This window comes from Castor canadensis, chromosome 11, assembly GCF_047511655.1.
Source record: "Castor canadensis chromosome 11, mCasCan1.hap1v2, whole genome shotgun sequence".
Classification (NCBI taxonomy): domain Eukaryota; kingdom Metazoa; phylum Chordata; class Mammalia; order Rodentia; family Castoridae; genus Castor; species Castor canadensis.
The window spans coordinates 94,581,538-94,597,060 of NC_133396.1; the positions used below are offsets into that span (position 1 = coordinate 94,581,538).

General features: G+C 35.1%; 1 protein-coding gene across 8 annotated transcripts in view; it reads right to left on the reverse strand.

Annotated features, from left to right (window-relative positions):
• Positions 1–15,523, reverse strand: part of Pou2f1 (POU class 2 homeobox 1) — a 140,305-nt gene that overhangs the window by 34,559 nt on the left and 90,223 nt on the right. For all 8 annotated transcript variants that reach the window (XR_012438848.1, XM_074047579.1, XM_074047578.1 and 5 more), the window contains 4 exons: positions 13,639–13,827; positions 12,179–12,305; positions 8,294–8,388; positions 2,377–2,550 (listed from right to left, as the gene is read on the reverse strand). Coding sequence is in view for 7 of the 8 variants with exons in the window: in XM_074047579.1 (XP_073903680.1) it covers positions 2,377–2,550; positions 8,294–8,388; positions 12,179–12,305; positions 13,639–13,827 (585 nt within the window). In the remaining variant the exon portion in view is untranslated. The remainder of the gene's footprint in view (positions 1–2,376; positions 2,551–8,293; positions 8,389–12,178; positions 12,306–13,638; positions 13,828–15,523) is intronic.

Below are 15,523 nucleotides of genomic sequence, written 5' to 3' on the forward strand. Positions count from 1 at the left end.
TTAATTTCTATCATTTGGTACATGCTTGGCTTTGTGCTCTTGTAACTCTTGGGTTATTAAAAGAGCAAAAGGAATGAAGCAAAAATAAGGACTAGAAAACAATGAATGCACCACATTTGGTAAACATGTTAAGATACTATGACATGCTTTCTAATATATAACGACATTCACTGTTTATTAAAGGATAAGTGATTATGTAATTAGAAAGCAACTGCTTAGGCTCAGCACAGTGGCTCAAGACTGTAATCCTAGCTTCATGGTAGACAGAGATCAGGAGGATTACAGTTTGAGGTCAAAGTGGGTAAAAAGTTCAAGAGACCCCCATCTCAACCAATGGTTGGGCACAGTGGTACACACCTGTCATCCTAGCTACACAGGTAAGCACAAATAAGAGGATTGTGGTCCAGGTCAGCCTGAGCATAAAACAAGACAATATCTCAAAAACAACCAACACAAAAAGGGCTTGTGGAGTGACTAAAGTGGTAAAGCACCTGGCAAGCATGAGGCTCTGAGTTCAACCCCTTAGTACTGCTCCAACCCCCTTCCCTGCCGCCAAAACAAAACAAAACACCCAAACCCAAACAAACAAACAAACCACACACCCTCCCTGCAAGAAACCCAAAACAAAAAAAAACTGCTTAAAACGTTAAACAACATTTGTATGTACTCAAGGGATAAGGATTTATCCAATAACTTGATGTTTAACTTTCCATATATATATATATCAATATGAATAAACGAGATACACAGTTGCTTTTGAAAAACTATAACTAAGATGTATGATTTAAAAACAAAGGTTAATAAATTGATTTTCCTATTCTGCACCAGTAATATCTGCTTTAATCTATACAGTCAAGTTTTGTAAACCAATTATCACTGCTGGTCAAAGCCATTTTGAAAATTAAGGAGTAGTCATGCTAAAAAATGGGATAAAAACCATAAAGCAGAACATGAGACTACAGGGAAGAGACACATGCAAGAAAGACACACACACACACACACACACACATACACACACACACACAGAGTAGAAATACACTGGATTAAATACCACTATTTGGGTTAAAGTTGCAAGATTTTTAAAAGCTTTATCATCCTTGGCATATCACTTAGGCAACAATGCTCCCCAGGAACCAAGAATATACTGTGCTACACACAAAAATGTGTAGCACGCGCAGCTAAATGTATTAACCTTATACTTATTTTAGTCTTATTAATTTACCCCTGGTAATGTAGCTTATCTTTAGTTTATTTTAAAAACAAGTCAGATCATTCCGATGCTTCAAAAGTACTAAAATGTTTCAGGATTGTTATTTGTTTCTTTGTAACTGAAACTCCTCAAAAATGTAACTGCATTTTATCTAAAATTGTATCTATTTTAAAAATCATTTTTATACTCCTAACACACAATTAGTTTCTTTAAGCAAAAATAAATTCCCAAACGTAAGAAATGTAAGAAATACAAGTCTGTTCCTAAAAACATGTAGAATACAGGCAGAGAGGTCATCCTGATTGTTGATCTATCAGAGCACATGGTACATCATGTATTTTCAACACAAACTAATTTCGGTAGTGTGTAAGTAGAGGCTTAAATTTCAAAAATAACAATATTCTCTGGAAAGAAAACATCAGATTTATTCATGATTACATTATTTCCAATGCAATCCACACTTCAGGATTTTGTCTTTCACCTAATGATCTTATGCCACTTTACATAAATGTCATCAGTTTAATTCCATTCCTGCTTTAAAAGAATTATTTGTGACAGGTTAATAAAGGAGTAAGTCAGTGGTAATGCTTAGTTAACTGTTTAAACCATTAAACATATTCATTCCACTTTAAGAGCCCTCTGCTAACTGACATTAACAAATTAATTTCGATTTTGATTAATCTGGACTTTTCATCTTCAACAGATTCTTACTTGATGGCAGTCAGTCTACCATCCCTCTTTCCCCAAAAATCTATTTTTAAATAAGGTTCTCAAACTTAATCTCTTTTCAGCTACTACAAAAGACCCTGTAATCTTTATTCTCGAATTGTTACATATGTAGCAATAAAGTTGACAATCAGATATTCTTCAAATAACAAAACCCTCAGCACAGTCACATCATCCTCCAACATAACCTTTTAATCCCTTACGATTTACAAATATAATTTCAGAAATTTGTGTTGTGAGATGAATCTTGAAAAGTTTTAACCTAACATTAAATCACAAATAAGGCTAAGATTATAATTTACAACTAAATGTATATTATAATACTCTAAACTTATAAATGCTAAATGACTAACTAAAAGTTGCTGTTAAAACCAAAATCTTCGAAACCTCTATAGGTATGTAAAGCAAGGAGGGAGATACAAAGCAGGGGGTTTAGCTACCTGAGTGAATCCAAGTTTGATTCTTCGTTGTTTGAAGGTCTTGGCAAACTGCTCAAGCTCCTCAAGGTCACTGGGCTCCTCCAAGCTGGGTGTATCGATTCGCTTTGGTGTTGTCTGGCTCTGTGGAAGTGTCTGAATTGGGGTTGCTGCTATTGTGCGTGTTGGGGTTGCTGGCTGTTGAAAAGATCAGAATGATAGAAAGATATTTAAGTTCACAACTAGAATGTGCTGCAAGTAAACAACTTACGGAAACAGCTGTGTTCATGGAGACTGCTGAAGACCAGTTACCACTACAGAAGGTCCAACACAATGAGAAAAACAGACTGTGAGATACGCAAACTGTAACTACAGATATGGTTAAGCAAGGAAGTCTGTGGAGGAAACCTGAATACCTAAAAATAAATACATGTCCCTACATCTTTTAATAAATTACTCTTTATTTTTAAGAACTTACTTCGTAAATATGTAATTTAGGCTATCAAAACATTAGAGACCATTTCTGTTTTGTTTAGCAATATCATATATTCCAACACGTGACATTATAAAAATAATAAGATTATTAAAACCGTATGTATGTAGGTATGTATGTATGTATCTATCTATTTAGTGGAGCTGGGGATTGTACCCAGGGCTTGCATATGCTAAGCACATGTCCTATTGCTGAATTACATCCTCAACCTTAGAATCATTCTTGATCTTAGCCGGAAGATCAAGAAGCGATACTAAATTATTTTAGGGGAAAAGTAAATAGCCTGTAGCTTTGTTTTTTGAGACAGTCTCAATATGTAGCCCAGGCAGGCCTCGAACTTTCGATCCTCCTGCCTCAGGCTCTGGATGCTGGGATTACAGGGGTTTACAACCACAGCTGGATCACCTGTAGTCTAAAAAACTTAGAGGCATCATTTTGGGGTTTTTGTTTTTCAAGCTTTTTCCTACAAACCTATAGTTTTAATTTTTAATTGTAATTATGGTACAAATAATTTTATACTCTGCTTTCCTCATTTAATACTATGTTTTAACTTTTTTCTATGGTGTTTCAGAATTCCTAATTATCCTTTTCAATGACTGAATGAGGTAATATTATCATAATTTACTTTCTTAATTGCTGGACAGTTTTTCATCAGTACAGAAAACACAACAGGAAAAACTGTGCATATAACTATTTTTACCCACCTATGTAAATTTCTGTAAGGTAAATTCTCAAAGGGTTTTTTGGCACCTGGATAAATAATTTCAGGGCTTTTGGTATACATCATAATGCATTCTACTATATAAGGCAGTTTCTTCCACATGGTTTGTATCACCAGTTTTAAAAATATTTTGTTCTTCAGGGAGTAAATGTTACATTCCTTCTGTGAATATTTGCATTTCTCTTACTACTCACAGTGAAGAAAAGTTTTCTACATGTAAATTATCAGCTGTATTTCCTTGGAATGGTGTTTTATGTCCTTAACCGATTTATATATTAATATATTTGATCTCATTCTTACCCTTAACAAGCTCATCAAATGTTACAGAGCAAGACATACACTTTAAATTGTCATCTGGATGGAGTGCTGCTGCTCCTTCCCACCCCCTAATATGTTTTACTGGTTCAGATCTGAGAAACCTTCAGTTATTTCTAAATCTGATAAAATTCCTGATAATAAGCCACTTTCTTCTTTGCATTTTGGAGCATTTAATTTTTTAAATCTACCTAAAATTTATTTGGGGACCTGAGGACATAGTCCCTTCCCCCCAGCCCCCACCATGCTGGGGACTGAGCCCAAGGCCCAGTGCACACTAAGTTACACTGGTCTGGTTTTTCTTATTTTTTGGTGGTGGTAATACTGGGGTTTGAACTCAGGGCCTTGTGCTTGGCAGCTTTCCCTTTATAAAGAAAATGTTAAATTTCCTTTTCATAGAAACAAGGCCACTCTGCTCTACTCACTGACAGAGTGTTCCTTTGCAAGGTATTCATTCACTAATGGGAGGTGCTGTCCTGGTTCTGCATCCTAATTGCTCAACTGACCCCTCTGTGAGAGATTATAGACCTCCAGGTGAGAGATTATAGACCAGGATTATAGATAATGTCTGTGGCAGTAAACTTTTCTTCTTGTAATTTAGAGAGTTCATACATCCCTGACCTTGACCTCATTAGCCAAGGCTCTTTCCAAAGGAACTAACTGGCTCAGAAAACTACACAACAGACATTACATAAACAATAATTAGGGTTAGTTCTTCTCTTATCTTGCTTCAGTGAAGACAATAAAGTTCATCTCCATGACATGCTGACACTGAGTAATTTTCAGCCTGACCATTTTGGAGGAGCCAAATAAAGCACCAAGTATATTAGAATCTTATGTGCTGTACATTTCCCACAGTGAAACTGGCTGGTAAGTGGAGCTGAGTCTCAACTATCAAATAGCTTGGGTACCTTTAAGTGTCTGGTTGCAGATGAGATACCCCAATTCTAGAAACCTCAGGCTGTAGTGGGCCAGATCTAGAAATGGCAGAGTAGAATTTAGTAAGCAAGTCAGGATAAAGTTGCAATAGCCTGCCACTATGTGCAGAGCACGCAGGCCAGGAAGGAGTCTCTGTGATAGGATTTTGTCAAAATCCCAAGCATAACTTTCGTATTGAGCATATTAAAAAAATGCATCATTAAAAATACATAGTTTAGTATGTTTGGTAACTGAATACAGTCACATAAATAACAACAGGATTAAGACACAGAACATTTTCATTACCCCTGTACCCTTTGCAGTTAATCTTTATTATTAATCCCCACTCCCTGTACCTCTAGTTTTGCCTTTTCTAAAATGCCATCTAAATTGAATCACAGTATACAGTTTTTTATGTCTAGCTTCTTTTGGTTAACATAAGGCTTCTGAAATTCAAACGTGTTGTTGCATGTATCAGAAGTACATTTCTTTTTACTGCTTATTAGTTTTCTGTCATATGGACATGTCAAAGTTTATGTTAACAATTCACTAGCTGATGGATACTTAGGTTTCCAGTTTGGGGTGATTATGAATGAATCTATTGTAAGAATTCATACGCAGGTCTTTGTGTAGACATATGCTTTCATTCATGAGTAGAATTGCTGGGTCATAAGGCATACATACATACATACAACTTTATAAGAAAATGTCAACCTACTTTACAAAATATGGAGCTGGGGTGTGGATCAACTGATCAGAGTGCCTGCCTAGCAACCACGAAGCAGAGTTCCAAACTCTACTACCACCACAAAACAAAAAATAAATAAATAAATAAATGGGAAAAAAAAGTAACAAAGTATGTGTACAATTTTGTAAAAAATATTAGCAATGTATGAGAAAACTAGTTGCTTTACATTCTTGTCAACACTTGCTCTTATCATAGCCTTTATAATTGTGCCCATTCTAGTCAATGTGTGGGGACAATTCATTTGCACTTCCCAGGTGACTAATGGTTTTGAGCATTTTTTCATATGCTTATTGGGCATTCACATAACTTCTTTGGTAAAGCAGCTTCAAATTTTCTTGCCTCTCACTAACATAAATCAGGTTGTCTTATTATTAACTTGTAAGAGTTCTTTATTCTAGATATAAGTCTTTTGTTATTATGTTTTAAGAATATTATGGTATTATGTTTTAAGAATATCTTTTCCTGTATGTTATTTTGGTATTATGTTTTAAGAATATCTTTTCCTTACATGTTATTTTTCTTCCCATACTCTAAAGATAAGCTTTTAATTTTTATGAAATTAACCAATTTTTTCTTTTAAAGAAATCACTTTCTTATCCAACAACACAAAGATTTTCCCCTACGTTTCCTTCTAGAATTTTAGGTCTATACCCATTTCAAATTAATCTTTGCATACAGTGTGAAATGAAAGTTAAGGTTTTTTTTTCTTCCTCTCTACATGTCTATGGTGGAAGGTTTTTTTTTGGCGGGGGGGACGGGGGAATGTCAGAAATCATTTGTTGAAAAGATTTCCTTTACCTAGTGAAATTCTTTGGCACCTTTGGAAAATTATGTGTGGGTCTACTGAACTTCTATTTCATTTATCTATATGCCAATGTCACACTGTATTCATTACCATTGCTTTATAATTACTGACATCATGTAGTCCTTCAACTTTCTTACTTTTAAAAAGCTGGTTATCTTATGTTTTCTACAATTCCATGTAAATATTAGAAACAGTATGAAAATTTCTACAACAAAGCTGCTGAGTATTGATTATCAACTTGGGAGAACTGATATTTTAACAATTAAGTATCTGATTCATGAAGAGAGTCCATCTATTTCATAGGTCTTCTTTCATTCTACCCAGCAATATTTTGCAGCTTTCAATGTACAGGTCTTATAAACCACTTTGTTAAGTTTGTCTCTAAGAATCCCAATTTTTCTTAATTCCAATTTCCAAATGATCACTGCTAGTGTGCAGAAATAAAATAGGTTTTGTATATTAAGTTTGTATGCTACATACTTGCTAAACTTTTTCTTGTAACTTTTTTTTTTTTTGAGATTCCTTTGGATTTTCTATGTAGACAATCATGTTATTTACCAACTAACATAGGTAGACTTTTTCCTTTCCAAAGAAATAAAACACACAGGAAAAAATAAATCTGTATGTCTTCTATTTTTTTCTTATTTTTTTTCAACATTGAGTAAAAGCAGTAATAGTAGGAATGTAATTCAGTCTTTCATTATTATGATGTTAATTTTTTTTCTTTTAGTAGATACCCCTTACCAGGTTAAGTAAGTTACCTTTTATTCCCAGTCTTATGGTTTGGATATGAAGTATGCCACAAAGGCTCATGTGTTAAACAGGCTTGGTTGCAGCTGATGGGCTTTTGCGCAGTGACTGGATCATGAGGACTCTGACCTCATCAGTAGATGAATGTGTTGATGGGTTCATAATCTGATGGCTTTACTGGAAGATGGTGGAGACACTTCAAAGTGGGGCCTAACTGGAGGAAGGAAGTCACTGGGGGCTGTATCTTGCTCTGTGCCCCTCTTTCTGCCTCCTGTCCACCATAGATGAATGAGTCTTCTGCCATGATGCTCTTCTTCACCATCACAGGCTCAGAGGAAACAGGGCAAGTGACCATGGACTGAAATCTCCAAAACTCTGAGCCCAAAGAAACCTTTTTCCCTTTAAATTGTTTCTTTCAAGTATTTTCCATGGCAACAAAAAACTGACCAAGACACCTACTATGAAAGCATTATTATAAATAGATATCGAATTCTATCAAATGTAGTAAAGTGTTAGTATTAAGTTTTAACTAATATACTTTAAACAAAGTGATTCAGGATCAATCAGTTCAATTAGCAAATTAAAAGATAGGAGACTGAAGTCCAGAGTAGTAAAATGACATGCATACTCAAAGTGACTGCTAGGTAAGAAGCAGAAGATAGATCTGTAACTTAAACTTCTAGAGACCTAAAACCTGTGCTGTTTATATGGTTATAGTTAGTCACTGTATGATCTGGAGGAAACAAGCTAAACCAACATTTAAGCACTGAGAGGAAAGAAAATGAAGAGATCCGAGATTCTTTGCAGTTTCTGAGAAGACAACAACAGGTTTTTAACAGAGGCACTAAGTTTTCAGTTCAATTGGTACTATCTACTGCCAAGGGTAAGGGTATGTGGGTATGTGGCTCAGATAGGCACAACTCATTACTCATTTACTATTAACAGTTTTTTTTCTTCCCCACAGTTATTCTTTATGAACTAAAAAAACAAAAAAAATAGGGACTCCTAAAATTTTCAAAGATTACATCAATTTGGTAGCACTGCTTTATTGGCTGATAAGCCCAGCTTTGAATTTTTGCTCAGTTTCTGAAGACCATTTGGATTATTTTTATTAGGGTTTTAAAAAATTGTTACTGTTTTTAAATTAAACAGTCTAAAAGTTTCTCAAAACAACAGAAAGAGAAAACTGACCTGGGAGGTGAGGGTGATGCTTGGCTGCGACTGTAGGAGGTTGGCTTGGCTTTGCTGAGGTAGTTGCGTTAAAAGATTTTGCGCTTGCAGGAGACCTATAAAACAGTTATGCCAGAAACAGTAAAGATAACTTCAAACACATATCATTAAAGAAAAAATAAGCATATGAACCTGTGACTCACACGTCTAATCCTTGCTACTTGGATCCTGTTTCAAAGTCAACAGGGGCAAAATGTTCTCAAGATCCCATCTCAATCAATAAATGCTGAGTGTGGTAGCACATGCCTGTCACTTCATCTACAGGGCCAAGTATAAATGTGAGACCCTATTCAAAGATTAATTAAAACAAAAAGAGCTGAAGGCATAGCTCAAGTGCTATAGTACCTGCCTAGCAAGTGCAAGGCCCTGAGCTCAAAGCCCAGTACTGCCAAAGAAAAAAAAAAACCTGAAAACTTCCAGGATTGGGAGTGTGGCTAAAGTGGCAGCAAGCTTGAGGCCCTGAGTTCAAATCCCCAGCACCATCATAAAAAAAAAAAATTACATTAAAAAAATGAACCGAAAATTCCTTGATAGTCTTACTGGTTTTCAAACTCTTACTTATTTAAAACTCAATCCTGTTAATTATAACTTGGGCAAGAAGAAACATAATATTAAATTAAAACTGGTATGTCTTTAGTATAATTAGAGTAAGTTCTCTAATATGCCAATTCTTCAGTTTAGTAAAAAGCAGATAAAAGTGAAGAACTAAACGGAAGCAACTGGAGATTCCAAAATGAGCTCAACTTCTTAACTTACAACCCATTAGAATCTGCCAGTATATGTCAGGCCAAAGAATTACTCAGGTCCTGAAAGGAGATTTTCCTCTCAGTTGAAGTATTTTCAAGTTCCCTTTTGGTGATAATAAAATTGCAGTGTGTGAACATTATCTGCATTGACACTGAATAGCTTAGTTTAGAAGTGATAAGTAAGGTGAGTGTGGTGGAGCATGTGCCTACAATCTCAGTTACTCAGGAGGCTGAGGCAGGGGGGATCACTGAAGCCCAGGATTTCAAGGTCAGCCCAGGAAACATAGTGAGATCCTGTCTCAAAAACCAAAAACAAAACCAGCCTCCGGCCCCCTGGCCAAACTGATTGGTGAGTAATGTCAGCAATACTTCAGGTTGACAACTGACATTCAAAGTAGAAATGCAAACGAACCCTTGATGTTGTTTGTAGTAGATGCAATCTTTGCAAGGTTTAAAAAAAAAAAAAAAAGCCAGACCTCAAACAACCTTGTAAAGAGAGGGCCAATCCAGAATATCTGTATTTAAGGACTTATTCTAAGTACCTAGTTTCAAATATCATGACATTGCTGAACTTCTAAATACAAAATTGTTTGTAGGGCTGGAGGCATGGCTTAAGTAGTAGAGTAAGGCCCTGGGTTCATTCCCTAGTATTGCCAAAACCAACAAACCAATCAACCTATCAACCAACCAATGAACAAACAAAAAAAGATTATGATGAGATAGGAGCAGTGGCTTGAAATTACCCAATGTAGCTCAATAAACAAAAGGAATTCTGTAAGTTTTTTGAATATGCAATAAAATTTGTTGGGGGGTCACAGTTAGTTTCCTAACTATGATTTCCTTAGTCTACTCTATTGGCATACACTGAATATTGGAATATGTAGGACAGTGACCAAAAAATTTAACCCTGTCAGATTTTACCATTTGTTTGTAAGTAACTAAATATTGCCTGAATTTAAGTAATCAAAACATTTTTTTATAATGTAGATCTCAAGATATACTAAGTAGATTTGAATTTTCTAAAGAACCCTGACTTTGTTGATCTGAGGTAAGTAGAATATATTTTGAATCAATTATGAGTAAGTGAAATAAAATTAAGTACATATTATTACTATAAACTTCTCTTTACTAGCATAAATTGTACAAAGTGATTTCATTGTGATTTTTCCATAGAAGTATACAATGTACTTTCATCAAATTCATCCCCTCTATTTTACTCTCTTAACGTCCCTCCCTTTCTTTGAGATTACAAACTTCTCGTACAAGGCAGATTTAGAAAAAAAAAAAAATGTGGAAGTTTAAACGACCTGTTCTACTTTCTCAAGTGTCTCTCTATGGTTTAATGCTAAAGAGTAGTTAGGGTGACTTTTTTGATCATGTCATGCCCCAATTAAAACACTCCAGGGAGCCAGGGCAATCTTGAGTATGTAGCCTGGGCTACATAGCAAGACCCTGTCAAAATGAAATAAAGCAAAACTCCGGTGACCTTCCATTATAATTAGAATACATTGCAGCCCTGGGTAATCTGGCCCTGTCTAGCTCTTACACTTCATCTTCAACTACTTCCTCTGACTCACTCAACTCCAGCTACACCAGCCTTTCTTTTCCTGGATTAAATCAGGCTTGTGCCTCTTTCAAGTGTTTTGTATTTCCCTTTGCCCCATGCTAGGTATAGCAGCCTCCCCATCATTTTTCAGTTCCCGACTCAGATATCAATTCCCCAGAGGCCTTTTCAGATCACATGCTCATTCTTCCACAGTCAACCTTTACCAGATTAGTCTGACCTCCTGCCTTCCTAATGCATACTGCTATCTAAATCATTTGTTTACATGTTTGCTATCTGACTTCTAATGACAACAAGGACTTTATCTGGCTCAAAATTATAGCACTAACAGAGCGTTGTATGACACTCAGCAGGTATTCAACAAATTATTGAGCAAATGAACCATGCAACATTAAATTTTACAGGTTTGAAAAAACCTTCAGAGTAGTATAGAAAAGAAAATAACATTTTATATCAATGATTAAAACTAACCTATTCAGTAAAATTATTTTGAAAAGGATAAAAACCCAAGAATATTACAAAATAATAAAAAATGAAACAGAAGACAGCACAAAAATAAGAAATTAGGCCTTATTATCAAACAGGGTATTTCACAGGAACTCTTTGCATGTATTTTAAAAAATGACTTCTACCCAACTAGAAATTGTATTTCAAACGATTAACTTTGGTTCCTAGAAGCATATGCTATGAACAAATTCTAACTTTAGGTATTTTTTTCCTCAAATAAGGTATTTACATAGGTATTTACGTAACAGAAGATTTTGGAATGAATGACCAACAAGAAAAAAGGCAAAAACAAAACTCCAGAAATAATGAAAAGTTGGTATGATTAGCACAAGTTATATACATGTTAATGAAACAGCACACTATCACCCATAAATATTATTATGTGTGAATTAAAAATGTTTAAGGAGCTAGAACTACTAACTACTTTGATTTAATCATTACCTATTATATGCAAGTATCAAGTTATCACACTGTACCCATAAGTATGTATAATTAAAGTAATAATTTAAAAATCAGTAGAGATGCACTAATGTTCCTTGGATTGAAGTCTTGATTCAATCCAAGGCCTTGCAAACATGATTAAACTTTACTATCATTTGATACAGAAAGTATACAATATCTACTACTCAAAGCCCTCAAAGATGGTCTTCATAACTCACAAAATTTGTGGTTTCTAATACAAAACCTTTTCTTCAAACTTTAAAGGAAACAAAATGTTTGTTAGAAGCATATACTTTCAATGTTCAGTCCATAGTCTTTGAATTCACTCCCATGAAAAACTGTCATGACACTAGAAGCAATTTATATCCAATTATGTTCAGTGGGTTGAATGGTTTAATTTGGATTTTTGGTCAAACTTTTGGTTCCTTCTTAGTGTTTACAAGTGAATAGCAATCTTCAATTATGTGGTATACATGACAAAAATATTTCTTAACTTGAATACAGATAATTTAGAATCAAAATTTAATGAAATTACTGCTCAAATGGACAGCCATGGTATCCACTAATAAGCTAAAGGGAAGAGCTCACCCTGCTGGCCCTGGGGCGTCTGTGAGATGATAAACTGTGCTGGTTGCAAGTTGGTGGTTGGATGTACCAACACAAACTGTTGCAGGTTGAGATTATGCTGTTGAAATTGTTGTAGTTGTTGAAGATCCTGAAAAATTGGAATTAAAATAGCAATTAAGAGCTTCTGAAATAAAAGCTCACTTAACCATAAGGTTCCCAGCTGATAACTTCTGTCACATTCAAATCAAGAAAAGTCAATATTTAGCATTCTTTCATATTCCAACAGTGGGGAAATCTCAGTACCTGTAGCCTTTGTAAGAACTTACTATTTTTGTGGGCCTGACATATATAAAGCCATGACTTACACTAAGCCTAATTTTCACTAGTTAACTCAGAATAAAAGCATTTAAAATACCTGACTCACTTTTCTCTTAAGTAAAAATTAAGGGTGCTATGTTTGAATTTTCAGTAATAAAAGGTCTAAGATTCATGAAATTTGATACCAGCTTATCTAACCCAACTGAGAAATCAGTGGTAAATTTTTTTTTAAAAAGTTACACACATAAATCCAGATCCATAGCATAATATTACACCTTACGTTTGCTCTAGTGCTTTATAATTTTCAAAGTGCTTTTATATAGAGTATCTTATTTACACTAATGTAAACATTAGGTCTCACAGCATGGACATCAAAAATATTTATTTTATGATGAAGAAAGTGGTCAAAATCAAAACATTATTTTGATAAAGACTACAGATAGTAGTAATAATGATTGGTCTGGCATTGTTTTTAAACATCTAGTCAAATGCTTGCTATAATTTAAATGCACTTCTGAATCTTCTCTGGAGTTATAAAGACAACTGTTGAAAACTACATTCACAATAACTCTTCATATATTTTATTCAACAATTACTTATACCTTTTCATATCTTTTCCTTTTCTTGAGATAAAGGATTTCACTGAATTTCCTCCCTGATGCCTCTTAAGTGACTTTTTGGGTTATCTTTGGATAACTTTTCCCTAAAATGTGAAAAATGAAACCAAACAACATTCTAATGTAGTTCTCCACAGTGCTAATTGCTCCACAGCAGAGATGACTTTGCTATCTTTCTCACACATGGGTGGCAACATTTACTGCAGAGCATATGAAAGAACCCATGCCTGCTGTAATTAGCTAATTAAGATAAATACAGTAATCCCCTGCTTCAGAAATGTGCCAGCTACTTATTCAAGAACTGTCGCTTAATATAAAACAGTTATTCAAATAATCAGCTATGTATTTATAATACCAACTCAAATAAGCAAACAAGTGTATTATTTCTAATTCAGTGGTAAGAAAGGTACCACTTAATTTATTGATCTAGAGTTCCTTAGGCCTTTAAGGACCACAGTAGCAATCACAAAGCTAGTTTAATATGAAATAAAATGTACCATTTTATTTCTTGTTTACTGCCCCAGTGATGTGAGTTCCCCCACTCACCTGCGCAATCTGTATGGGCTGAGACAGGGGGATCTGCGTCATGGGCGTGGCGGCGGAGGCTGAGATGGTGGCCCCAGCAGCACTGTGCTGTTGGCTGGCTGAATGCTGCTGCACTGCAGCAGCCAGCAGCTGGGCCTGGGCCTGGGCCTGCTGTAGTAACAACTGTTGCTGGGCTGGTGTCAAAGTGAGCTAAAGGAAATTAGAACAAACAATGGAAGGGTTGAAGGACCAGGGTCGCCAATGCAAACCAACTACACTGAATTTATATATAAGTTAAAAGGATACTCCTCACTCCAGACATAAACAATATTCAACCTTGTCCAGGGCCCCAGGGTTCAGGCAAGAAAGTAATTAACTAGTAAGGAAGGAAAGAATCAATGCTGACAGGATATGAAAAGAAATTTACACCCAACAGAACAGCAAGTTATTAGTTAGATGAATGAGGAACAAGCATGCCAGATGTGACCAGAAAAAGAACTGATATGACCCACCTGTTCCCATTAGCATGAATCCCTGCCATATTCCATCATTTCTGTTATGTTCTAAGATATGACTAAAGAATATGAGCTCTATTTGTTTCCTTTCTAAATCTCCCTTTAGGTCCCTATTAATTTTTTTCTGAATATTTCTGTCACTGAAAGCATCAAGTCTTTCCAACTTTGCATCTTCTTTCCAATGTTACCTCTATGAAACAGGTGGTGACAGCCACTCTCTTTACATGCAAATGAATCCTAATGCCCAGGTCTAATAGAAGTACCTGGCCACTGGAACCTAGAATCCCAAGTGCCTCTTACTACTGTAGACACTAGTCGCCAAAAGGCAAACAGTAAAGTAGGAAATGTACTTGGAGCAGATTTAAATTTGCTTTCATAATGCAACTTATTTCAAATACTCTTAAATTAAGGTAAGTGTGCTAAGCCCTTCCTTTTGATGACATGTTTTCTAATCAAACAAGAAGGAATCATGTAGGGGCTGGGGTATGGCTCAGTGGTAGAATGCCTACCTAGCAAGTGCAAGACCCTGAGTTCAAACCCCAATACCACCAAAAAAAAAAAAAAAAAGGAACCATGTAATACTCAGAAGTGCACAAATAGTCACAAATAGTCATTTAGTGGCAACTGACATGACATTAGAAACTTAAAAATCAAAATAACGTTAAGAATCAAAATCAAACTGCTCAAAAACTCAAATACCCTTCAAGACATGTGCATATATATTTGTATTTTTATATAACACAGATATGTATATTAATCTCTACTGCTAGGATTTTGTAAACAATTTTGCAACAGTTGTTAAAAGAACATTCCAGTGCCAAAATGCACTTAACTGAAATGAAGAAAATAAAAAATTTGAGGGTTTGATGGTGATATGAATTGAATAAAAACTATTATCACTCCCCTAACTTCCTCCCCACAAAAAGATAATGTAATACACACTTTCAACACTAAAAAAGTATTTTAAATGATGTCTTAATATAAAGATAGCTGAAAAGTTAAAGTTTAATTATAGTCACATGGACCAATAAAAATAAATGACATTTATTGAATGCTACATGTCAAGCACTGTTTTTTGAGCTTTATATCTATTATCTCTGATCTTTGTAATAGCACTTGAGATAGGTATTGTTAACATGCCTACTAACAGAAGAAAAACTGAGGTACAGGGAGATGAAGCTGATTAGTCCAGGTGGCAGGTTGCAAAGTCAGGATATGAGACTATATATTTTATTTTAGAGCATTACACAATCACTTCAAGTACTAAACCCTTAAGTTCTATCCTGCAGTGATATAAATCTAAACTGACAGCTACCATTAATGGACAATGACTCTATTGCATAATGAAGCAACAACTGATAGGTGGGTTTAAAAAGTCCTTAATTTATTCT